We start from the raw sequence: 26,545 nt of genomic DNA on the forward strand, positions 1-26,545 counted from the left end.
CCGGTCTGCGCCGCCGGCCCAGCGAGGGAGCCGGAAGTGCCGTGGGCCGCCGCCTCAGTCCCGGCTGCGGCCCCCGCCGGTTACATAACTGGCTGCGGGCTCCGCGCGGCCCCACTTCCGGCTCCCTGCGACCCCAGGATGCTCTGAGCCCACGGCACCGTCCGCTGCCGCCGGCTCCCGCCCGAGGTGAGGTTCCCCCGGTCTCGGGCTTGTGGTGGAGGCGCCGGGCCCGGCTCGGGGTGGGGGTCGTGAGTGGGGAGGAGCTGCAGCTCGGGTTGGGGCGGGCAGGGGCGCGGGGGGCCCTGGTGGGGAGCGGGACAGCCGGGCCCGTGGAGGGAGGCCGGTCGGTGCCCAGATCTCCGCGGGGTTTCGGGGCTGCCTAGGAGGTCGCGGCCGGCAGGGGGTGAGGAGGGGGCCGCGGGGTGAGGCGGGGTAGCGCCCCAGATCCTAGGGGTGCCGAGGGGCCGCCTATAGTTCCCAGCTCTAGGCGGGAGCGGCCCTTTCTTCGGGGGCGCCTCGGTGCCGTGCCCCAGGCCGAGCTGTTGGGGAGATTTAGAACCCGAGGGCGGCCTGCCCTTCGCTGCCCGCGGAGGTGACGTGCCTGGTCTGGTCACAGTCGGACGATTGGCCGCCTCCTCGCTCGGCTTCGGTACTTGTTGGACGGTTTGTCGTTCTTTTGCCGACTTGTTGGCCCTCCCGTGAACTCCTGAAAGCCTGGGGCTCTGTATGGTCGTCTCAGCGTCTTCCTCTCTCAGCTGTACCTTTTCGTACGTAACTTCTGTGGTTTGTCCCCCTGGAAAAATGTTGAGGGGGGCTGTGGGCCTTCGCTGCACCCCTAAAAAGTACCTGTGTGCCTGCCCAGCGGGTGACGGAGCCCAGGACCTGAGGTGAGGCAAGGAGTTGCTCTGCAATGAACGTGGACCTTGGCTGCTCCATTGATCTGTTTTCACGCCGCCAAGTCCTTGAGCCGAGCCGGAGGAGTCCTTTGTCCTGAAGGAAAGGATCAACAGCCCCACACAGTAGTTCCCTGTGGTTCCTGAAGTGATGGTTACTGGGAGTGTCAGAACTGGAGAGACCACTTCGGGTTGCAGACCTTTTACCAGAAAACTAGACAGAAAACCCCTAGTTAATGTTTAATGGACCGAACCGGCACCAGCTGCTCCAGGTCATCTACGGAAATACCACAATCCTCCTAGCATTTTGTGATGTGGAGATAAGTGATAGACGTTCTGTGGCCCCTAGTACCAGAGAAGAAGGGGAGTCTTGAGCATCATTGAACTGAAAGGGACTGAAAGCAAAACCGAATTCATATTCTTCCTCTGGGTTTCTATCAAGTCAGTTAAAACCTACAAGCAACAAAGTCAGAGCATGGTGTGGTGTTAACAGGTCAGAGTAAAAAAAAAAGTCTCTGTGTTTCCTATCTTGAGCCCCTCCCAGTTGTAACTTGCGGTGATTTTGTCACTGTGTTTATTTTAGCCACATCTATTCCCTTTTTGGGATATGACTTGTTGAAGTTGCTAAGCAACAGCATGCTCTGCCCTGGGTGGAAGAAAATTCCTGGATGGTAGGAGATTTGAGAGATAAAAGATACACCTGAACTGAGAAGGGTGATGCTGTCCTGGCTCCTGTGCCTCCTCTCTCAGCCTCAGTGTACCTGTTAGCAGCAGTTTGGTATCTTAGCCTGAGGTGTGTTTAAACCAGGTGGGCATGGCAGCCAAACGTTGCAGCAGCCTCAGGGAACACAGTGTAGAGAAGACCCCCGAGCTCTCAGTTCTGCCTGCTGAAACAGCCCAGAGGTCTCACTTGGTTGATGACAGCTCTCCAACCTGAAGGGAAAGCTGACTGCTTATCAGTGTCTTCCCTGAAGTGGTAGCTCCTCTATCTCTACATCTTATTTCCAAGAGCCCATCTTGAAAATAACAGAAGCAATTTCATTTTATAAAATAGTCTGTGGGTAATTGTCCCTCAGGTACTGGAATGAATTCTTATCTGGTATGTTAACGCAACAATGTTTCATCATTTCTGTAGCTCCTGGGAGTGATGCTGGATACCTTTTTCAAACTTGTTGCTTTTTAGACATGACTCCTTCTGACTCTAGTTGTAAACTATTCAAGAGGTCTTGCTGGTCAGATATTTGCTGCTCTTTATACTTAGTTTCAAGTTACTTTCTCTGGCCTCCTATTTTTAACCCTTTCATTGAGATGCACATACAATCCCTGGCGGTTAGCTCCCTTGGTTGAAGAATCGTCCTGATACCCCAAGGTTGGGAGTTCGATCCCGCCCCCCACGCCCCCACACAGCTGGGGCTGGGGCTATGGCTAGGGCACATATAAGAATTAACCAATGAATGCATAAATAAGGGAACATCAAATCCGTGTTTATCTCATTCTCCCCCTCTCCCTTTCTCCCACCTTCTTCTCTCTCTCTCTCTCTCTCTCTCAAATCAATTAAAAAGAAATATACATACAGAAAAGTACATTGCTTGATGACTGGTCATGAACTACCTGTTGAACCACCACCACCACAAAAGACCCCTCAAGCTCCTTACCAGACAAGCCCTCTCTATTTAAAATACTGATTTTCTGGTAAGAGACCATTAGCAGTCATTTTGGGGGGAAGGAGTAAGAAGGGGATTCCTAAATTTTGCTTTATATTGCATGTGAATTCTTATTTTGTGTTCATAGTAAAACAAATAGATTTAAAAGAGCATGCCCTTCCCTCAAAAAAAAAGGAGGAATGTTCTTTTTAAGCCTTTTTTTTTTAAGTGGTTGTCTTAAAACTTATATTTTTTAAAGTTAAATTTTATGTAGTCATTAAAATTGCTTTTTTAAATGACTTCACAGGAACTCTTTAAAATATTTGTACGAGTCTGTTCGGTGTCCTTATCCACAACCACCCCTCTTTGCTTCATTACAGCTTTGAATCTGTTTATTTTTGGCATCGGTGCACAAAATGCCATGTTATTCCAATAGTATGGGGTTTAAAAGTTGGCACAGTCTATTTTGGGACGAAATGGGTAATTATTCTACTTACAGTTCTTGAAGAGACAGTGTAAAATTTCCAAGTTATTACTAATTAAAAACAACTCATGAGATTATTTTAATATAAAAATATGTTCACAATTTTTACATTACCACCTGAAAAAATTTTTTTTTCTTATACTAAAAGCAACCCAAACTCATTGTAAGAAAAACAGAAGTTAAGTGGCATAGAACACAGACATCTGCCATAACCCCAGAGGCAAATGCTGACAGGAGGTTGAATTACTTTTCAAAAAATCATTTTTGGTGTAAAAGTCTACCTCATGATCCTGTGTTAATGTATACCACATTTGACCCATTTTTAAAAAATATTTAACTTTTATTTAACTCTGAAGGATCCTAAATGTAAACCCAGAGAAGCAGAGATTAAAAATCATAATAAAACCCAGCAGAATGAGATGGAAAAGGTGAAAAAAAGTAGAGAGGGCTGATGTGCTGGAGGGGCAGCAGCCAGGGGACCGACAGGGTTTCTGAAACCGGATTCCCCTGCTGCTGTACTTTTTCCTTTCAAACTGAGAGGCTGCTTGTCCATTTCACCCACCCCTCCCCCCAGACAATGTTAGGGTTTCTTGTAGCCATTGAAGTTCTCTGTGGGAGAACCAATTTGCTCTTGATTTTGAGCCCCCGGTGGGGTCCATTCTTGGGTATTTTACTACCCTTTGATTCCCACCCCACAAAAATGTAGTCATTACAGGTGATTTTATTATTGTTTGTTTTGTTTTTTATACCAAACCAGTTGGCTCACTGAACTGGGAATTATATTCTAGGCATGCCCTCTCAGATGGCCTCCTATCAAGATCCCAGCTTAAAAAGCCACTAGGCAGCCCTGGCCAGCATTGCTCAGTGGTTAGAGCGTTGGCCTGTGCACTCAAGGGTCTTGGGCTTGATTCCCGGATTCGATTCCCAGTCAAGAGCACTTACTTCGGTTGGAGGTTTGATCCCTGGCCCTGTCAGGCATGTGCAGCAGACAACCAATTGATGTCTCTCTCCCACATCAATGTTTTCTCTCCCTCTCCTTCCCCCCCCCACCCCAATCCCTTCCATTGGTTCTAAAAAAAATCAATAGGAAAAAAAAAAGTCTGGGGAGGATTAACAAAAAAAGAAAAGCCTCCAGGTAAAGGCACTTCTTGACCAGGCCATCCTTACTGCCCATCCAGGCCATGCCCCACTTGTCACCTGCTTTTACTCTGGCTGTATCTTCCCATGTGACTGTGTGAGCTGGCCCGCAGGCTCATCTGCGCCCTCATTGTCTGTTCCGGGAAGATGACTGCTGAGCTTTCAGGTGAGGGGACCACGGGGTCTGTCTGGCCTTGGCTTCATGTCTCTGGTCCCCAGTTCAGAGCCTCCTGGGTCCTGTTCTTATCACTGCTCTTCCTCTTCGTCCAGTCTCTCTCTCAACCTGAACTGTCTTCTCTAGTTCTGACATTGACCTAATGGGGCCAAAAAGGCAAACTGTCCTTGGGCGGCACACCACAATCCAGTCTTTCTTCCAATAGAAACTTGTCAGCTGCTCTGGTGTACGTCCTTAGGACAAGGAGAGGATTCTCTCAGGCTGCCATGCCCAAGGTTAGCCCAAATGCCTTCTGAAGGGGCATCGGGGTTTGCAAGTGGTACACATGCACAGTGGCCCAAAAGCCTGTCCTTCACGTCGGGTCATTTTACCGTGAATATGAAGTAAAAAAGCAAAATGGTAAAATAAAATTTTAAACAAAGTAAGATCTAGCTTATCTTGGACACAATGGAAAGCTAAAAAGCACCGCTCCAAAATGCACGATGCCCCAAACTGCATGGAGGCCTCTGTCACGCTGAAAAGATGCTCAGGTCTGGAAACCTGCCTTCCTAGGAAGTCGAAAACGCCATGTTGGTTGGAGCCACATCTGTGGGAGACTTTGATGGAAGTCTCCTACTAAGTGAAATGAAAGGTTTCCTTCTCAGTTGACATTTTGAGTTAAGAGGTACCACTAAGCACAACAATGTGAATACCACTAACCTGTGCACTTTAAAATGGTTGAAATGATACAATTTATGTATATTTTACCACACTTTAAAAAAAGATAAATGTTGCAACATTTGACAGTTTTCATTTTTTTAGTAGGACTGCTTGGGTCTTAGGTGCAATTTGGGGGAAGTGCAAGGGGATTGATCTCCTGCCTTTTTCCTTGTGGCTCAGGTTGGAGAGCACCTTCCACACAGTGGAATTAACCCTTCTCTACACAGCTCAGTTGCCAGCACCTTTTGTGTTCACTAATGTGCTGTTTGCCATGGAAATCCTTGAGCAAAAGAAGTGGCTTCTGTGAGTATTTTGGTAATAGTGCAGGAAAGCACACACCCTGGTCCCCCAATATACCCCTCTAGCCTATATAATCAGAGATTTCTGACTCTGCTTATTGCTGCAACCACAGCATCTAGAGCAATGCCTGGATTTTCAATACAATTTTGGTAAATAAAAGACTAAATGAATTCTCAGTATGAAATTTAGGGGATGACAGAATCTTTAGCCCAAAGGAAAGAATGGTCTGGAGCTGGGACCACACTGGAACCACCTGTTCCTGTCTTTTTAAAGTTGAGGTATAGTTAACATGCAGCCAAGTGGTCAGATCTTAACCGAGCAGATCCATATGTTTGATGACCACAAAGAAGACATAGAACATCATCATTGCCCCAGTAAGTTGCCCTATGCCCCATCTCAGTGTCCCCCACCCCACTATCTGATTTCCGTCACTATCAGTTCCCTTAGCAATTTCAGAATTTCATGCAAATGGAATTCTTCCATATCGTCAATTCATGCTTGAAGAGATGTGTCTTAAATTGTATGTCACGAATATACGGGCTCCCCTCTGAGCACAATGGCTTGAGTTTTAAGAGGGAGGCTGTTTGGAACTAAAGTGCTGGGTGTTTGTTTCTTGTCACCCTGTAAATTAATCATGTCCCTCCTACACTGAAGTTTTGGAAGGAACCCAGGCTTCCTTGAGACGGCTCGCTGTCCCCACCAGCAGCTGCTCCTTTCTGCAGACCAACTATGAAGAGTGCTCACTGTTTCCCCTCACTCTCCTTTTAGCCCTTGACCCATTTTACTGATGAGCAAGGAAGTGTCCTGTGCCCATCACTGGTTTATTTTTCCTTTTCTCCCCTCTCTATCCTAAACACAAGAGCTTGGAGTTTATTGTTGGGTTGTCCAAGCCCAGTGGTCAGCAAACTCATTAGTCAACAGAGCCAAATATCAACAGTACAACGATTGAAATTTCTTTTGAGAGCTGAAAACCGACTTCTGCGCATGGGCCACGAAGTTTTAATCGCACTGTACATGCGCGGCCGCACGTGGAATTTTGTGGAAGAGCCACACTCAAGGGGCCAAAGAGCCGCATGTGGCTCGCGAGCCACAGTTTGCCGACCACTGTCCAAGCCAATAAACCTGGCGTCTGCAGAATTTCACATTCCCCAAGGGCCTGATGGTTTTTAATACTTGTGCTATGGAAGAGTGCTAATCTTCCTTTGTGCTTCATTTGAGAAGAAGCCTGGAGTGCCAGGGAAGGACCAGGGTGGTGCTTTGACATAGGGTGAAGGGAGTCAGGGGTTCAAGAGGAGTCAACTGAGGTGTGAGCTGTAGAGAGACAGGGGAGGCAATTCCCAAGGGAGGGCTGCTGGATTTCAGAGGGGAAGCTGTTGGTTTGTCACCAGTGGTATGTTGGAGCAGAAGGGGGCCAGGTGCAGGAATAAAGCAAGAAGGTGGCAGCAAATGTGGTGTTGTAGGTGAAGGAAAAGAAGGTGGCAGGAGACTTGTCCAAAAGAGGGTACACATGGTGTGTTTACAGCCCATTGGAAGGGAGTTTGCAAAAGAGAAGGTTGAAAATGTTGGAGAAAGGGGGTGCTTGAGTCAGGGAGGGAGGAGACAGGAGCTGGACCAAGGACTGGAGTGGCCCATTGGAAGTGGCCATCTCATTTGTCTCCCCAGAGAAAGATAAAAAAGCTGAAGCATGGAGCAGGACAGAGATGTCTCAGTGGACATCAGAGCTGGGATTTGACCCCGGGTCATTGTGACTCCAGCATCCCTGCAGGGTCTGGGAGCACATGGAGGGCATGGCATCCAGAGCATAGGTGGAGATTGGGCTAGTCTTGGCAAGGAGGGAGGACGCTTTGGAACCTATGGAAGTAAGAGAAGAGAAGGAAAGGGGAAGGTTCTGGGGGTGATGAAGGGTGAAGTGTGGTCATGGCTGGCCTTTAAATCTGCTGAGGTCAGGGGTAGGGTCCACAGCACTTCTTAAGCCATTAAGAGGAAAGGGTGGTTTTTAAAAGTTAAGTGTGGTTTGTCTGGGATCCAGAAGCATTGCTTTTGAACAAGGGAGAGGCCCTGTGGACCTCTGGTGTCAGGATACAGTCTGCAAATAGGATTGCTTCTGGCTTTATTACTTGAGTGGGAGTAGAGGGCCCTGTGACAATGCCAGGAAACCCCTCCAGAACCTGGAGCAATTCCATTCTGAGCCCCCAAATTCTGAATCCCCAGCACTTGGCAGGGAGATGGAAAATGCTCCTGTGGACATTGGGGGCATCTTGGCAGCCATTCCTCCACTTTCACTCTGGCTGAGCATACAGAGGTGCTCAGGAAGTGTTGTGGGTGAGGGAATGCCCAGATATCCAGACCCCACCCCCTTGCAGCCACCACTGAGTCCTCAGGAAAAAGTAGCCTTGGGTTCAGGGACCAGAAAGGACATTTCAGCACAGAAGGAAGACAAGGCGTGCAGACAGCCTCAGGAGGATGAGATTTGGGGAAGGGGAAAAGGGCTGAGGGTTGAGCCAGCAGGCCCTTCATTTGGGTCTTGGATAATCTAGTTTTTGCCCCTCCTTGAATTGCTCCACTCACTAATCCCCTAAAGGCCAAGGACATGATGTAGACCCAAGAAACCCCGAGAAGAATTCTCACTACAAGCCTGACCTTTGCAATTTCATGTTTCTACTTAAAAAATCAAGTGGCCCAGGCTGGGTAGCTCAGTTGGTTAGAGCGTCATCTGGGTATGCCAAGGTTGTGGGTTCAATCCTGGTCAGGTAACATACAAGAATAAACCAGTAAGCCCTGTCTGGTGGGTGAATTGGTTGGAGCCTCGTCCCCCCTATGCCAAAAGATTGCGGGTTCAATTCTCGGTCAGGGCACATACCTAGGGGTCAGGGTGCGTGAGGGAGGCAACTCATCCATATTTCTCATATTGATGTTTCTCTCTCTCTCTCTCTCTCTCTCTCTCTCTCTCTCTCTCTCTCTCTCTCTATATATATATATATATATATATATATATTATATCTTCAGATGAGGATTAAAATAATTTTTTAAAAAGGAAGAATAGCCGAAACCGGTTTGGCTCAGTGGATAGAGCGTTGGCCTGCGGACTGAAGGGTCCCAGGTTCGATTCTGGTCAAGGGCATGTACCTTGGTTGCGGGCACATCCCCGGTAGGGGTTGTGCAGGAGGCAGCTGATCGATGTTTCTCTATCATCGATGTTTCTGGCTCTCTATCCTTCTCTCTTCCTCTCTGTAAAAAATCAATAAAAAAAATATATTTTTTAAAAGAAAGGAAGATAGCCCTAGCTGGGTTGACTCAGTGGATTGAGCATTGACTTGTGGATTGAAGGGTCCCCAGTTCGATTCCAGTCAAGGCCACATGCCCGGTTGCAGGCTCAATTCCTAGTAGGGAGATAGCAGGAGTCATCCAATCGATGATTCTCTCTTATCTTTGATGTTTCTATCTCTTCCTCTCTGAAATCAATAAAAAAAATTTTTTTAAAAGAATAAACCAATGAATGCATAAGTGAAACAACAATGTTTCTCTCTCCCCCTTCCTTTCTCTCTCTAAAATAAAGTTTCAAAAAACTCAAGTGAACTTAGAATTCTCCTGTACAATATGTCCCTACTGTTGTAATATAGACATGTCAGTGTCTGTAGGAAAATGTACACCAAGAGATGGCCTGTGCATCTGTGCCTTCGGTGCTGTCCCATCAGCACCCTAGGGCTCAGGATGGAATAGAGGGCCTAATACTGGGCCTCTGCTCTGGCTTCATTCACTGTCACCTGTTTCTAGCAAATCTCAGAATCCTTGTCTCTTGAGCCCTAATGGTAGCAATAAGAGATCAGTACTTGGTGGAAGGTTCAGGATGGACAAGTGGAGTCCCCACAGGTGCTACATAAGGGTTTCCTGACTTGCTCCTCCAGCGGTAAACTAGCCACTTGCCATACCCGCCTCCCACCTGCACCACCACCATCTCTAAATTTGCCTCCTCTGACTCCATTTCTTCCTTTCACTGGCACATAGGTGCCAGATTCTCCTCCTGTGCCTTCCTGCCTTTCACTGGCACATAGGTGCCAGATTCTCCTCCTGTGCCTTCCTTCTCTACCCACTGTCAGTTGGGCTGGGACAGATTAGGCACTGTAATATCCAGCTTTCTCCCTTAGTTAAATGTGACATGTTTCTATTTTTAAATCAAGGCATCTAAAGAACTGGCCTTTGAAAATATGGAAGTGCTTTTAATAGGGATGTGAGAATCCACAAATAGCTGTATTTCTTGGAGCCCAGTATTTTTATTGAACGCTGAACAGGGAGGGAACAAGAGCTTTCCCCAAGGATACTAGGGGAAAAATTTGTAAACCCCAGGGCATAAGAGATGCTCATTTATTATGGATCTCTTCCTTTGCTATCAAACCTCACTGTAAAGTGATTTTTTAATATTTTAAAATAAACTTTATTAAAGGTTAACATACATACAAGAAAATGTACTCAATGAGTTTTAATGTGTGCATATATGTTTGTGTGTGTAACCACCGCCATCAAGATATACAATAGTTCCATCCCCCCCCAGGGATTGCCCCACCCTCAGCCTCTTTGCAGTCAGTCCTCTGCCACAGGCAACCATGGAGGTCAAGGCCTTGCATCTTAGCACTTACTGACTGGGCAGCAGCTTTAGCTCTTCGGGTGCCCCAGGTCTACCTGTGGCCATCCAAACCCTGGCTCTGCTGGCTGGTTTTGCCAGTTGCCTTGTCCTGCCAGCTCTGGTGTAGGGACGGAGAGTGAGCTGACAGTATCCTGTCCTGCAGCTCCTTTTTGTAGGAGGAGCTCAGAGCACATTTCCTGTTGGTTGAGAACAAAACTGTGGGGCACAGCTGATGAGACACCTGGAGCTCTGCCAAGGGTAATGAGGGCGGACAGTCAAGTCACCCAGTTTCTTGGGCTAACTTGAGCCTGTCAAGCCCCAGATGAACCACTGGAACTGGTTTTCCAGGGAAAAGGACAATATGGAGTTTCCTGGCATAGATCACTCATTGGGGCTTAAAATTGATTTGAGATTTATCCGGTGATTTGTGGTTTGTGTTGATTTCCTAGCTATGGAAAATCTGAGAATGATCTTTCCTTTCTCAAAATATTTGAGCAGCTAAGACTGCATCGATGAAAACTTGTGGTTAGTTGAGACTTGATAACTTTCTTTGGTCAATTCTTACACCAAGCAAATGACAGCTTTTTTTTTCTTTGAATATGAAATATTAAAATTGGCCCAAATCCAGAGTAAGCTACAGGTTGGCCTTGGTGGGCTGGCAGCTCTTCGAGTCTGTACCTCCTGCCAGCCTCCCTGATCTTCAGCCTCGTCTTCCCCAGAGCACCCCAACCCCACCCTAGCAGACCTGGCACAGTGGTAGCCCATGGGAGGCAGGATCTGGGCCAGCCCCATTAAAGGAGCCCCACCATGCAGCACCAGCACGAGTCCCTGCAGTTTGACGTGCAGGTTGGAAAACTTGTGATTCTTTCTGGAATTTACTATGACTTCCTTCAAAATGAATCTTTCTTAATCTTTTGCTCACAAAAGAATAATTTATTCTCAGGATTGGGGCTGTTTTGTGTTTGTTTTTAACAGCTTTATTGAGGATATAATCCACATGCCATATAATTCACCCATTCAGAGTGTATCATTCACTAATTTTAGTGTATTCACAGAGCTGTGCACCCTTTACCACATTTTATTTCAGAACAGTTTCAGCATTCCAAAAGAAACCCCACACTCTCACCCTACAGTCCTCGCAACTGTAGGCAACCACTAATCTACTGTCCATTCCTATGGATTTGACTATTCTGAACATTTCATATAAATGGAATCATAAGTTTATATGGCCTTTTCCTCACTCAGCATCATGTTCTTAGTGTTCATCCACGTTGTAGCAGGTGTCAGTACTAAATATCCACTATATGGGTAGATCACTTTGGTGAATATTTCTTGCCACTCCCTTCTGGCCTGCATAGTTTCTGTTGAGAAATCAGCTAACAGTTGTATGGGTACTCCCTTGTAGGTAACTAACTGTTTTTCTCTTGCTGCTTTTAAGATTCTCTCTTTGTCTTTTGCCCTTGGCATTTTAATTATGATGTGTCTTGGTGTGGTCCTCTTTGGGTTCCTCTTGTTTGGGGTTCTCTGCGCTTCTTGGACTTGTAAGTCTATTTCTTTCACCAGGTAGGGGAAGTTTTCTGTCCTTATTTCTTCAAATAGGTTTCAGTATCTTGCTCTCTCTCTTCTTTTGGCACCCCCATAATTCAGATGTTGGTACACTTGAAGTTGTCCCAGAGGCTCCTTACACTGTCTTCATATTTTTGGATTCTTTTTTCTTTTTGCTCTTCTGGTTGGGTGTTTTTTGCTTCTTCATATTTCAAATCATTGATTTGATTCTTGGGATCCTCTAGTTTGCTGTTGGATCTCTGTATATTATTCTTTATTTCAGTCAGTGTAAGCTTAATTTCTGACTGGTCCTTTTCCTTTTTTTTTTTTTTTTTGGCATTCTCACTAAGATCCTTGAAGGTCTCACTAAATTCCTCGGAGGTTTCTAGAAGATTCTTGAGTAACCTTATAACTGTTGTTTTGAACTCTATATCCAGTATTTTGCTTTCTTCATTTCTTTTATTTGTGACATGTTTCTTTGTCTCCACATTTTGGCTGCTTCTCTGTTTGTTTCTATGTATTGGGTAGCTTCTAAGTCTCCTGGGGTTGATAGAGTGGCCTTGTGTGGTGGGTGTCCTATAGGACCCAGTGGCTCAGCCTCCCCAGTCACCTGAGGTGGACACTCTTGGTGCACCCCTTTGTGGACTGTGTGCACAGCCTTGTTGTGGTTAAGCCTTGATTGCTGTTTGTATCACTGGGAGGAATTGACTTCCAGGCCAATGGGCTGTGAGGACCAGCTGTGTCTACAATGGAAGAGCTGCTGTGTAGGAGACACCCTTATGGGGCAGGACTTGCTTCAGTGGGGCTTTGGTGCTCACTGAGTCTTCCCCTTGAGTGTGTCACTTATGGATGTGAAGAGTTGTAATCTGGTATGGTCTCACACTGACCACTGGGTACACTGGCTCTGGGATCTCCAGGGAGGTGCAAAGTCAGCCACTGCCTGAGGCCACCCAGCAGGAGCTATAGAGAGATCTGCAGATTCCTCCTCTTTGTATGGGGTTTGGAGGTGCCCAGACGAGGCCCAGCTGTGAAGCAAGGCAGGCTGCTGCTGCTGGCCTTGAGCCTTCTTTTGATAGCTTTGGGGCTCCCTGACCCAGCTGCTGCCTGCTTGACAGGTTTTAGGCTGAGAAAGGACAGGCCATTGGTATGCAAAAGCTGCTGCGCACAGCTTGGGTCGGGTTGTAAATTGGGTGGGGCGGGGTCTCATGGAATCACCGGGGCAGAGCAAACAGCAATGGCTGCCAGTCAGTCCTGCACCCGAGAGGTCCCAGTGCAGGAACAATGACTGCTGTGAGCACCTCCGTCTGAAAGAAAGCTGCCCTCACCTTCCTGCCCCGATGCCAGACAGTCCAGTTTATCTCCGTATGTGTCTGGGTCCCCCAGAGTCTCTCCTGGAACTGGCGTTCAAAGCACGCGGGAGCTTTTATCTCCCTTCCGATGAAAAGCACTGCACTGGGCTGCCAGTCCGTTCCGCGCCTCCGCACCACCTACCAGTCTCAATGCGCTTTCTTCTTTACCTCTCTGGTTGTAGTAGTTCCACTCAGCCAGCTTTCTCGCAGTTCTGGATGATAGTTGTTCTGTCTTTTAGTTGTAATTTTGATGTGGTTGTGAGAGGCAGCAAGTACAAGTGTTTACCTATGCCGCCATCTTGGTTCTCCTTCCTGGTGGTTAATTTTGATTAGGAATATTTTTAAACATACACTTGACATACCCATCATCCAATTCAACAGTTATTAATATTTTGCACTTCTCCAACTGAATGAAATTCCAGAACATTCTGTCATTTCACCCTACATATCCTGTGTGCATCTCTTAAGGAATATGGACATTTTCTACATAACCACATGCTATTCTCATACCTAACACCACTTTCAGTTTTTAGAGGATTTGTGTGTATGAGTGGAATTTGTTCCCTTTGTAGGGAAAGAGATTATTGCCTGAGAGGTGGGGGTTGTGCAGAAATCTCCAGGGAAGCTGTGTTTCCTACTGGGGAATGTGATGTGCTGGACTCCATCCTGCTTTTGGTGGGTGGACCCCTTGAACCTGTGCAGTCATGTTCTGTGGAGCAAAACAGCCCTTTATCCAGGATGACAGGAGATTCACCTCTAAGCCAGTGACCGCTAAGATATATTTTGGATAGTATTGATGCATGAAAAACGCAGGACTTAACATTTTTTGTTGACCAGTCCATTTCCTAAGAGGTAGCCACTTAGGCAGCATGAGGTCCCTGAGGTCACACTCACCAGAATGTCCTGGGTGCCATCGAGGATGGGGGCTGGAGCATTGGCCATGGAAGGGGGTGCTGAGCATTGGAACGGCGCTGTTGTGTAGGGACCAGGTAGTCAAGCTGTTTAAAAGACATTGTACCAGACAGTATCTTGGTTTCTGAAGGCACATCCCAGTGAAAAGAAAAAAACAGGTGACATGGAAAGACCAGATTTGCCAAGTCTGGGGGTATTTTCTTGTTTGGTTGGTGTTTTGGTTTGGTTTTGTGTTTGGAACTAAGAACTCATTTAAATAAGCACAGCCCAGCACCTGTGGCCTGCCCTTTCTCAACAGGCCTCTCACATTAACTTTTGTGATGGCCCTTATTTTGTCATCTCTGCCCAGAGAGACTTGTCTGGGTCAGCTCAGCTCTCAGAGGTTCCATCAAGATCGTGCATCCAGAGACCAGCTTTGTTCCCTTCTAAGCAGCTAGTCTTCTCTAGCAGGGTGCCTACTGGAATGCTGCTCCTTTCTAAGGTGTAGCTGGTAGAGGTACCTCAGCTTCTTCCGGACCTAATATCTGTAGGGATCCACTAGGACTCAGGCAGGAACACTTCTGGTTCTTGTCCTGAAGAGCTTCCATTCCATACCCCTCAGAGCCCCTTGGCCTGCAGACCTGGTGAGGGTACCCAGTGCTGCCAACAGGGTCACAGGAGGGTGCCCATCTTATCCCCCACCCCAATTTTACAGACATCATGTGGTCAGTGCCCAGGTGCTGGCTAAAAACAAAAAGGAGAAGAAAGCAGGTCCCTTCTCATTTCAACTCTTGAGCCATGCTGTGCAGAGGGACATGTCAAGGTGGCACAGTCCCCACCCCTTGGAGTCCAGTTTGTTCTAGAAAGACGGAACCTAAGGTGGCTCCAGAGCCACAGAGCTCCTACAGTACCTCCCCGCCCCCCGCATGTCTGCTTCAAGGTCACTAGGTAGCCCCACTCCAGATGTGCCCCCCCCTCAAACCCCCCCCCCCCCCCCCGGCTGGCTAGTACCATGAAGGGAAGAGGGTACAGCATCAAACTTGTCACTACCCAGCCTGAGGGGCTTCTGTCCTCAGCCTGACTGCCCAGCAGCACCTGGTCCTTGGGGGACTGCCAGCCCAGGACTGGCCCTCAAAGGAGCCATTCTTTTTCTTTTTTCTCTTTTTTTGTGTTAATCCTCACCCGAGGATATTTTTTCCCATTGCTTTTAGAGCAGCGGTTGCCAACCTTTCGGACCTCGTGGACCACCAGTGGTCCGCGGACCACCAGTTGGCGACTGCTGTTTTAGAAAGTAGAAGGGGGGGCATCAGTGTGAGAGAGACACATAGATTGGTTGCCTCCCGACTGGCCCCAGCATCAAACCTGCAACCCAGGTATGTGCCCTTGACTGGGAATCCAACCATGATCCTTTGGTGCATGGGCCAGCGCTCTAACCATTGAGCAACCAGCCAGGGCAGAAGCTGAGATTTTTTTTTGAACCATTTAAAGTTAGTTTTAGACTTCATAATGCTTCACTCCAGAGCGTTTCATCATGCATCTCCTAAGACTTTCTATATAACCACATATAACCTTTCACATCTAAGATAGTTAATAGCAATTTTATTTGCTTTCTAGTACATAATTAAATTTCCACAAAATGTTGTTTTGATTTTTTTTCTAGTAGAGATGTTATATATTACATTTGGTTATAGATCTTCTTGTCTCTTTTAGTCCACTTTTGTTTTTATAATGGCATTGACTTTTAAAAATATATATTTTTATTGATTTCAGAGAGGAAGAGGAGAGAAAGATAGAAACATCAATGATGAGAGAGAATCATTGATCAGCTGCCTCCTGCACACCCCCTACTGGGGATGGAGCCCGCAACCCAGGCATGTGCCCTTGACTGGATTCGAACCTGGGACCCTTCAGTCCACAGGTCGACCTCTATCCACTGAGCCAAACCAGTTAGGGCATCATTGACTTTTTGAAGAGACCAGGTTGCTCATCTTGTAGAATATCAGCATTCTGTGTTTGTTGGATGTCATGATGCTGTTGAATATACATGCCTGTGTGCCGGCTATTATATGTAGTTGTGAAGTTATGTCTGGAGGAACAACTGGCTTTAGGCCCAGCACTTTAGGTGGAAACCTGAAGGCTTTGTGGATTGCGTATGCATGGCACTGGTCAGAGAAGCTGGGCTCCATTACTGGGGGAATTGTGACTGCAGGATCTTGAGGTTGAAAGGCTTTTCCTTGGTGATTGGTAAGTCCTGGGGGTGCAGGTACTTTGCCTCCAGCCTCACACCTGCTCCCTCCACTGTGTGGTTAAAAGCCTTTGATAATTCTTGCTTGATTCATTTATTTTCATCAGCACTTTCAAAGTGATGACATTCCAATTCTATCATTATTTCTACTTGTATTGGCTTTCATTCTTTTATTCTATAGGAAGAATTTTTTCTCATCCATCAAGGATGAACTACACAGTTATGCTAAAAAGATGTAGTAAATGCATGGTCCTTTGCCTTTTACTACCAGTTTTCAACATAAAGAAGAAAGACTCCGGTGTTCCCTTTGTCAGAGTCTAATATTTGGCTTTCCTTCCTGCTTCCTTGTCTTATCTTAATTAGAACAAGGGCAGCTGCTCCATCAGCAACCTGGGCTGAATGTAGTTTCCTGATTTAAAATAATTGTCAGTAACTCCTGACCCTGATTTGAACCTCTAGTGTCTTGCAAGTCTCCCTCTCTCTTTTTGCTCATGCGTTTTGTTTGCTGGATAAGGGAGGAGCAGTGACCCACCTAGCAAGTGCCAATTTTCCTGGAAATCCAGCAGGTCATTGGCCCCTGCCCAGGCTGCTCTGATGGGGTTGATGGCCACTGGCCCAGGTCGGGAGAAGTTGGACTGCTGGGGTTGTGTGCTTTGTGCAGTGGAGAAATGGCGATGTGAGGGAGACAGGACACTGGCCAGGGAGGAGTGGTGCTCAGAGGGCACCTCAGAGGGGCAGAGAGGAGAGAGAAAACTGACCAAAGGCAGGCTGCTCTCTGGGGGTTCAGGAGTGTTCAAAGTAAACAGTGAGGGGACCCTAGGTCCCCATCCTGCCAGCCCTTCCCAAGCCTTAGTTTACTTGTCTGCAATGTGGGGGTGATTGTGACACTTGGTGCAGGGGATTATTGTGAGCTTCATGCAGTTACTAAGGGGACCACCATCCATGGCGGGGCATTAGTCTTCCCATCTTTCCTGCGTCACAGGTTAAGAGGAGGAAGAGGAAGTGAATGTGCCATGATGGGATCTGTGGGATGGTGGGGTGTTTAGGGGAGGTTGGCTACTCTCCTGACCCCACCTCTCTCCCTGCAGGTGTGAATGACAGAGGTGGTGCCATCCAACGCCCTCAGCGAGGTCAGCCTGCGCCTCCTCTGCCACGATGACATAGACACTGTGAAGCATCTCTGTGGCGACTGGTTCCCCATTGAGTAAGTTAAGTGGTGCCCTCCGCCCCACAGTTGTAGATTGGAGGGGTGGGGTAATGCCCATGGATCTGATGAAGCTGGAAGGCTTGTGCAAAGGTGAGGATGTCCTGGAGGTGCCATGGTGGCTCAGAGTCACCTTGCCTGTCAGAGGAGCCCAGGCCCCGCTCCCTGACGGCCATCACATCCTTTCCATCTCACTACCTGATGCAAAGAGTTCTCCAAAAGGGCTTTGCTGAGAAACTTTACTTACAAAGATGTTCGATGCAGTGCTATTTATAAATCAGACAGTTGAGAAGCAACTTTAGTATCTTAACAGTAAAGAATGGCTGACATATGTTAGGGTATGTGCATGGGAAAATGAAATATTATTCACTAGGAAAAGTGAAATCTGTCATTAAAGATATACTTGACAAGGAGAGTTTTTTAATGAGATATTAAGTGAAAAAAGCAGACTAGAAAATTGTATGTATCACAATTTCACTTTTATTTGAAAACATGCATAAGATAAAAGCCTATGAAGATACGTACCATCTAGCAAAGTGTTTTTGGTATTTTGGAATGGGTAGATTATTAGTAGCTACAAGTTTGTTTTATTTTGCTTGTCTGTATTTCCTCCATTTTTCTATAATATGCACATAGAGCTTTTGATGTGAGAAAAATAAGTGCAAACTTTTAAAAATTAAAAATAAACAAGGTCCTGCTAAACATCATGTTTCTATGAGTCTTAACCTCAGGTTTCACCCACTGCAATCAGGAGAGGAACTTGGGCAATGCCAGGCCTCATAAAGCCTTTTGGTGGGTGGTCAGTGGCCTCTGCAGAGCAGACCTGAGCGGAGCACCTCTCCACTGTGTCTCCACCCTCTTCCAGCTCTTGGTCTCAGGAAAGGCATCTGGACTAACTTGTTATGTCCCAAACCCACAGACCAATAAAACCCAGAATGTCCTGTGTCCTCACCAAAACTCCTTACTGGGGCTGAGTCATCTGTCTTTCATCACTGTGTCATAGGGCTTTGCATGAAACGTTCTCTTTTCTGCTCCCCTTGGGTCTTGAGTTTGAACTCTTCCAGCTGCCCCTACAGGTACTGCTCTCAGGAAGACAATGTCATGGGAGGTTTTCCCCCTCTTATCTCTTTATCTTGTAAAATCATTTTTCCATCAGAAATCCCCCATCCTGTCTGGATAGATTGCTGCTTTAAGATGATGATTCACTGAGAATGATACCCTTTGGTGGAGACTAAGTGGTGGGCAGGCTCCTTATCAATCCTGGAGCAATGGACAGAGGTGCCTCGAATCCCCTGTGGGTCCACTGCCTGAAGCATGAGGTTAGTTGGACTTGGCCTTTGGCAGTTTCACCTAAGTTTGTTCTCCTCAGGTACCCAGACTCATGGTATCGTGACATCACCTCCAACAAGAAGTTCTTTTCCCTTGCTGCAACCTACAGGGGTACCATTGTAGGAATGATAGTAGCTGAAATAAAAAGTAGGACCAAGATACACAAGGAGGTAAGTATGTGTGGTGATGATGGGGCTGCCAGGCCCTTGGGACAGAATCATGCTGCCTGCTCTATGGCTCTTTCTCTTAGGAGCCCAGACCATGTATGAGACTCAGATCCAAGTGGTTTCTTTCTGTCTGTATGTAATACAGTCATATGTACATTAAGTAACACGTCCTAACTGCAGGCTTCTTTCTAATGTCTGTCATTTTGAAATTGGGAGGGGGTGTAAAAGATTCACTGAGAATCTGCAGAGTTGTAAGGGTCTGTGATTTGTATTGGTGACAGTGTCACAGAAACTGCTAATACTGCTGTGATTTGTTAAAGGAAATGCTAAGTTCTAGTTACAGGTTAGTAAAAACAAATATTTTTTTTCCTGTTCAACTTCATAGACCCCGCCAAGATCTATCTAAGAACCCCGGAGAGTCTTTGGACCCTGAGTTACCAAGTCCTGCTCTAAATGTAAAATGCGAGGTTATGGTCACAAACACATTGTTCCATGTGGTTGACTTGCATCAAGATTCTGCCTACCCCTAGCCAGTTTGGCTCAGTGGATAGAGCGATAGCCTGTGAATCAAAGGTTTCCGTGTTCGATTCCAGTCAAGGGCACGTAAAAAAAAAAAAAAAAAAAAAAAAAAAAGACCATTAGATCTTCAGAATAAATTAAAAAACACACACATTCTCCCTAATGATTTTGGTCATCTTATAAAGTGACTGAGTAGCGTTTATACATGGGTATTTACTCCATGGAGGGGAAAAAACCCACCACCAACTGGCACCTGCTTCTATCTGTTTGGCTTGAGGCTATTTATTTAAAAGTACAAGAAGGCTATCTCTCCCTTTTATTTATTTATTTTTCAAAATATATTTTTATTGATTTCAGAGAGGAAGGGAGAGGGAGAGAGAGATAGAAACATCAATGATAAGAGAGAATCTTTGATTGGCTGCCTTCTGCATGCCCCCTACTGGGGATGGAGCCCACAACCTGGGCATGTGCCCTTGACTGGGAATCGAACCGTGATCTCTTGGTTCATAGGTTGACACTCAACCACTGAGCTAGCTAGGAGGATCTCTCTCCCTTTTAAAGACCCAACCCACTCAGGTCTACCCTAATTTGCCTATAATTAGATTCTGGCAAAGTTGGTTTCTTTTAAGAGTAACTTTTCTATCTTAGCTTTCTTCTGAGTTTTTTTCTTCCATTTTTCTGTGCTAAGATACAGCAAAAAAAGAAACATTGGCGTTTTCAGCAAGCATCAACATCTTTTTGCTCTTTCACAGAACAAACTGTTCCACCTTCCCCTCCCCTGACTTGTTCTCTAAAACCCTCTCTATGAAGCTCTTCCTATGTGCCCCCAGCAACTGTCCAGCCCCACACATATGGTGACTAGATCTCTGAACTCCTTTGAATGTGTGCGTTTTCCCATGAGGGCAGAGATTGGAACCCTTTCCTTCTACTGCCTGGATATCAAGAGAGCCTTTGCACTCTGGCACTTTCTCTGCCCCCGCTGAGAGGCAGAATGAATTCAACACCGAGGAAAGAGAGCAGGGGCTGTCAGAAGACATCAGCTGGGGAATGAAGTACCTGCTTTACCTTCCTGACCCTTCCATGGGCTTCAAGTAACAAGAGCAATAAGGATGCCTCCCTGAGACTGAGTTTGCCTCTGTCCAGCTTAACTGTAATATGGAGTGCCGGGGTCAGGGTCAGGAGAGTGGTGAGTAGGGGCAGGGACAGGCCAACCCATGCCCAGCATACGGGAGCCACTCAGTGAACAGTGGATAGGGATGAGAGAGGCCAAGTCACCAAGCTTTCTTTCCATGGGGGGAATCCACCAAGCCTTCTTCTTTACAAAGTAGAAGAACATCAGAACCTCATGATGGTTGAATTCACAACTCTCTCAGTCCAGAATTTTATCTCTGAACCAAGAGACCAACAAGGGTTGGTGGGTCCTGGTGTAACACTCTGCCTGGTGTGGACAGCAGAGAGGCCACCAGACTCCTCACCCTCTGTACTCTAAGACCACCTGGGGGCAGCACATGATCCTTTAATTAAACTTTTTTTTTAAAGATTTTTAAAAATTGATACTTAGAGAGAAAGTAAGGAGGAAAGAGAGAGAAGGAAACATCGATATGAGAGGCTGCCTCCTGCACATCCTCTAATTGGGATCAAGATTGCAACCTGGGTGTGTGACGTAGTCAAACTGGCAACCTTGCACGGGACAATGCCCAACCAGCTGAGTCACACAGGCCACAGGACTAATTAAACTTTTAAAACTTTGTGTTTGTCTGGCTGTTTGATCTCTTGGTGTGTCAGTTGACACGTGTGAGCACCATTTAATGCCCACACAGCATGGTCATTTCCTTCTTACCATCATAGCTACACTTGTCTGGTATCAGTGTCCTTCCTTGTGTGGTCTACCACCCTTCCAAAGAGAAGCGACTTTTTGTGAGTGTTCTTATTTTAGCAGAAAGGCCCACAGCCCCTTGTTTCCATGGGACGGTGTTGACTCTCCATTATTCTCTGTTCTATCTCTTCCTGCTCCAGTGGCCCCCCAGGTGTTGTGGCTGGGAAAGCAGCACATGAGATATGTTCTGCAGTGGGACCGGGTGCCTCAACTGTGAACCTGACTTTATTTCTGACTTTTTCTTTAGGATGGAGATATTCTAGCCTCCAACTTCTCTGTTGACACACAAGTTGCATACATTCTAAGTCTGGGAGTAGTGAAGGAATTCAGAAAGCACGGCATAGGTAAGGGGCGGTTGAAATAATGATTTTTGGCATATACACTCCACCACCACCACCCACTGCCCTGTTGACCTTCAATTCAGCCATGCTCTTTCCACACATTACCAGGTCTTTCTGTATGGCCTCATTCCCAAAGCTTACAAGATCAGATTACTAACAGCTCCCAAAGGTCCTCATTACAGAATGGGCATCTTTTAACCACACCTGCTGACACACACACACAACTTATATCTGGTCACAAGGTATGCTTGATTAAGAATAGAAAACATAATTGATGAAACAGTCCTAGCTCCTATGGATCAGATTCCTGTCACATCCAGGGTGCCATGCCATCTTTATGTCTCCAACTTCCCATCCCACTCAGCCACAGCAGAGTCTTCATTGTAACCCAGGTCTGCCATTCCACATTTTCCTGGGCTTAGGTTTACATTTTTTGTTGCCTGAAAGGCTAGTGAATCTCCCCTGTGGATTCAGCCCCTGGAGGGAACTATGCAGCAGCTAACAGGCCCTGTCTGGCTGTGGGAGTTTAGGGACTTTGACAGTGGCTGGTTATGGGAAGTCTTTGATACAATGGCGGAGAGATCTGTAGAGATCTCTGAGAAGGTCACTTCCTTGTCTGCCTTATGCTTTCTCCTCACCTGCCCCGCCATGTGTGACTGTTGCCTCTTTGCCTACAGGTTCCCTTTTACTTGAGAGTTTAAAGGATCACATATCCACCACTGCCCAGGACCACTGCAAAGCCATCTACCTGCACGTCCTCACCACCAACAACACAGCAATAAACTTCTACGAAAACAGAGACTTCAAGCAGCACCACTATCTCCCCTATTACTATTCCATCCGTGGGGTCCTCAAAGATGGCTTCACTTATGTCCTCTACATCAATGGTGGCCACCCTCCCTGGACCATCTTATATCCTTTTCTTCTCAGGGGTGAGAGACTGTGGCTTCCTAGCATCAGCTGAAGCTGTGGTTGCTTTCAGATGACATTCACAAAGCCAAGCTCACAGGATGCATTTTTTCCTGATGAGATGATGTTGTGGGTAGATCTGATTTGCATATATTAGGAATTGATGGTCTGGTTGCAGATATTGGGAAAGCAGACATGCTCTGGCACTCATTGTTCCCTGGACTTGAGCCCAGTACAAGGGGTGGATTTTTAATCCTCCTGGTCCAAGATCCACCCATCCATTCGTCCATCTATTTACCCAATAAGTATTGGTTGAGAGTCTCCTGTACCTGGTATGTGGGGGCTACAACAGTGAACAAAATAGACAAAGCCCCTGACCTGGTGGGGCCTGCATGCTGGCAGGGGAGAAAGCAAATAAGGGAGGTGAAAGAGTTGTTTGCTATTTTGAACACTTAGTTCAAACCTTTCTTACCAGAATGTAGGGTATGTGACTCAGTGGTGTGTCCCATCCCTGCTCCCTCCCTTTTAACTGTCTCTGGCCCTAAACAGGTAAGAGGGAGGCTAGAAGACTTCTTAATAGTCCTAGGGTGTGGCCCAGAAAATACTGTGTGTACATGTATCTGTGTGTAAATACTAGTAAATACATGAGTCCAGGATTTATCCATTTCATAAGGAAATAAACGGGAAAGAGAGATGTGGTACAAAGCCCACAGGTCTCCTTGCTCATGTGAAGATGGGTCTCTGTGCTAAGGGCTTAACACTGTTGACCCCTCTATGTCACAGGAATGAGGCCCTGCCCCTCTGAGGACTGAGGGTAGGGGGAGGACCAGGAACACTTGCTCTTCTGATTTACCCCTCCCCGCAGCACCCAGTCCCTGTCTGTTAACCTTAGTCTGGGTGTCCATGTGCCTGAGGCCTCACCTGGAAGGTCCTTTTGTACCCACATGCTGCCCTTTATTATTTTGCATAGTGGAGGCCCCTCCATCTATGGAGGTTTTCCAGCACTCTGCAGAGGCTAAGCGGACTTTTGGCCTCCCTTGAGAATGGCATGCTATCTGCACTCAGTCCTGCAGGTTGCTGTTTGGGCCTCTGCTGACAGTGCCACTCCAGGGATGTGTGGGCAGGGAAGGCGAGTTGTAGTCTTCCTTAACAGCGTCCCACGGACTACATCCAGCACCTGGGTTCTGCTCTAGCAAACCTGAGCCCCTGCTCCATCCCACACAGGATTTACCGCCAGGCCCACAGCTTGCTCTGCAGCTTCCTGCCATGGTCAAGCATCTCCACCAAGGGCGGCATTGAATACAGCCGGACCATGTGATGCCAGCCAGGCAGTCTCCAACAGGTCTCACCCCTTAACGCCCTGCGGAGCCCACCTTCCTGGCCATTTGACCTCAACTGTGTTCTGCAGAGGAGCTGGCCCATCACCTGCCCCAGCTGCAGGCCCGGTGCTACATGGGCTCGGGAGCAGAGCGTCGTGGGGCGGGTATGCCCGGTCTCCAACAGGTATGCCAGAACAGGTGGTGGGGAAAAAGGGATCAGAACTGACTGGGATGATGGTCTTGAGAAAGGGAGGGCCTGGCGCTTCCGACAATAAAAACAGAAGGCTCTGGATAGGCACCTGCTGCCCTAAGGGCTGAGGTAGTACCTGAGCAACTCTCAGAAATTTGAAGAAGGATTGCCCTAGCCAGTTTGGCTCAGTGGATAGAGCGTCATCCTGTGAACTAAGGGTCCCAGGTTCAATTCCCGGTCAAGGGCACATGCCTGGGTTATGAGCTCGATCCCCGGTAGGAGGCAGCCAATCAGTGGTTCTCTCTCATCATTGATGTTTCTATCTCTCTCCCTCTCCCGTCCTCTCTGAAATCAATAAAATATATATTTTATATATAAATGAAATATTATGTTTTATATATAAATAAAAGAAATTTGAAGGAGGAAAGCAGAGTCCTGAGCCCTTGCCCAGAACTTCATCTTTTCCCTTGAACAACTTTTAAAAAAATAATGCATTCACAGAAATGGAAAAAGTACCAAAAGATCAAGCCCTTTCTCTGCCCCCACCCCGCCATCCATAGCCACTTACTACCTTTCCAAGGGGTGTCTGGAGCTGATGTCAGCTTTAACACCAGCGGCGTCATCAGCTCACAATGAAGTTCCCTGAGGTGGGCACCTTATAGATGAGGGCTCTATTCAGACATGGCCACTTCTTTATTTATTTTTTTTCTTTCTTTCAAAATAATAGCTTTATTTTTATTAGGATTATAAACATTGTTACATGGACATTACTTTAAAACTCAAACCATATAGAAAAGTGAAGAAAAAAGTAAAACCTCAGCACTGAGAGAAAACCACTAATATTTTGGTAAACCTTTTTTCAAACATATTTGTATGCATATAAACCTATACAGACATAAAGATATAGACATGGCCACTTCTGAACACCATGAGTACTATGGGGAGCCAGCCAGTCTCTCAGACCTCACAGAACACCAGAGCTGGAAAGGGTCATGGGGACCCCGGGGCTCATCCGCTTATGCTTGGACATGGCCGAGAGCAGATTGTTGATTTGAGCCAAGCTCACACAGCATGCTCCATGGCCACCTGGGCTGGCATGCCCAGTGCCTTGATTTGTGCCTGGACTGAGGAATCCAGATGTCACTAAAAGGGACTCTGGGCCTAGAGAAGGGTTCACCCTTCAGGGGCACCCAGGGCCAGCAGTGGGTTCCTAGGCCGGACATAGTGTGGGCATAGTGTTTCTGTGGAGACCTTCACCCCTGCTCCCTCTTCTCTTTCCTGCAGGCTCTTCCAGCCCTCCTTCCTGCTCTGGAAACCTCTGCCCTTGCCTTGGCCTGGCCCCCATGTGAGTGCACCAGCCTCATAGGCTGGCCACAGTGTTCATTGTGGCCAGTTGCTTCTGCTGCCCTGGAAGTATGGAGGCAGGAGTGGGCTTCCTTCCCTGCACGTCCTCACTGGCCTCTTCCCCTGCACTGCCTGTTCCATCCAAATCCTTCCTCCAAAGCCGGAATTAACTCCTCGGAGGGAGGAGCTCAAGTGTTACTGATAGACTTGGCCCTAAAGACACAGGAGCCTCAGAACAATGAAAGGGTGAAATAAAGGGAACGCCAAACCCTTGTAAAGAACCAGCCCTCAGAAGCCTGGGGGGCAGGAGCAGCCCCTACCTCCCCAGGAGGGGCTGGCGAGTGGTGAGAGGCTTTTCACCCAAGCACAGAGCTCTGGGGCTTGGTTCCCTGGCATGGTGGTCAGATAATGGGAAGGTTTCCCACTCCTCTGCTGGCAGTCCTGCTGGGTCAGAAAGCGAGGAACTACCTATCACATGCTGGATGTGCCGTTCAGTTGAACTGCCGCAGGGAGCTGGGCTGAGGACAGGTGCTGGTGAGGGTCCTAAGGGCCCCCCTCTGGCCCCCCAGTTCCGTGAGATGCAGTTCTGAGGCCTGACCAGATGCAGACAAGAAGAATTGAGTGGTGTTTGATCAAGTAGGACCTGGTCTTTGAGACTGGGGGCAGTCGCTTGCCTTGTGGTCCTCAGCCTCTGGGAACAGAGACAGAAGAGGCTGTCAGTGCCAGGAAGCATGCATGTGGACATCACTTGCTTCTGGTGTTCCCTCCACCCTATCCCCCAAAGCTGCTTGCTCCCTGCCCGCCCTCCAGAGTAAAGGGGGTTGGCAGAGTCACGCCCAGCATTGCTGCAGTGTCCTGGAGCCGTCGCCACAGTGCACCAGTCTGAGTGGGAGGAGAAGGTGGGACAACCAAGCAAAGGGGCCTCGGATTGGCATCCTTCCCTCCCTCAGAACTCCCAGCCCAGGGGCTCCTCTGGCCTTGTGGTGGGGGAAGGGGTTTCTCGAGATGAAGGCGGGCCTGCGCAGGAAAACCACTTCTCCTTCCTCGGCCACTTCACACTCACTGACTGGTCCCCACTCCGTGCTGACATTGACTTTGAGCTGAGGCCCAGCTCAGTGTCCTCGCTAATCTGAATCAACGGTTATCATGTGGTTTTTATTTCTGCCCCACGGGGTAAGGGAAGAGTCTTCCAGAAGGTTCTGCCTTGGACTTCCATATTGAGCCGAGGCCTTGCCCTGCCCCTTCCTCCTTGCCCCTAATCACGGCAGTGTCTAGCCCAGTGTTGAACAGATTGTAGTGTTCTGTCTGATTACAAACGAATAAACAGACTTTAATTGGTCACATCCTGTCTTGCACTTTGGGCCA

General features: G+C 47.4%; 1 protein-coding gene across 3 annotated transcripts; it reads left to right on the forward strand.

Annotated features, from left to right (window-relative positions):
• NAA60 (N-alpha-acetyltransferase 60, NatF catalytic subunit) lies at positions 1 to 26,519 on the forward strand. Of its 3 annotated transcripts, XM_079781497.1 has the most exons (7): positions 1 to 186; positions 17,071 to 17,186; positions 18,556 to 18,685; positions 21,325 to 21,421; positions 22,096 to 22,350; positions 23,552 to 23,830; positions 25,121 to 26,519. In XM_079781497.1, exons 2-7 carry the CDS (start codon positions 17,077 to 17,079, stop codon positions 25,183 to 25,185), a joined length of 936 nt encoding a protein of 311 aa, XP_079637623.1. In that variant the 5' UTR covers positions 1 to 186; positions 17,071 to 17,076; the 3' UTR covers positions 25,186 to 26,519. The 3 variants fall into 3 exon arrangements, with proteins under 3 accessions (XP_079637623.1, XP_079637625.1, XP_079637624.1); XM_079781499.1 differs by lacking the exon at positions 25,121 to 26,519 and having other exon boundaries at positions 11 to 186; positions 22,096 to 22,330; positions 23,489 to 23,791; XM_079781498.1 differs by lacking the exons at positions 1 to 186; positions 18,556 to 18,685 and adding an exon at positions 18,343 to 18,505.
• Positions 26,520 to 26,545: the final 26 nt, after the last annotated feature.

The sequence above is a fragment of the Cnephaeus nilssonii genome (genome assembly GCF_951640355.1).
Source record: "Cnephaeus nilssonii genome assembly, chromosome: 2".
NCBI classification, from domain to species: domain Eukaryota; kingdom Metazoa; phylum Chordata; class Mammalia; order Chiroptera; family Vespertilionidae; genus Cnephaeus; species Cnephaeus nilssonii.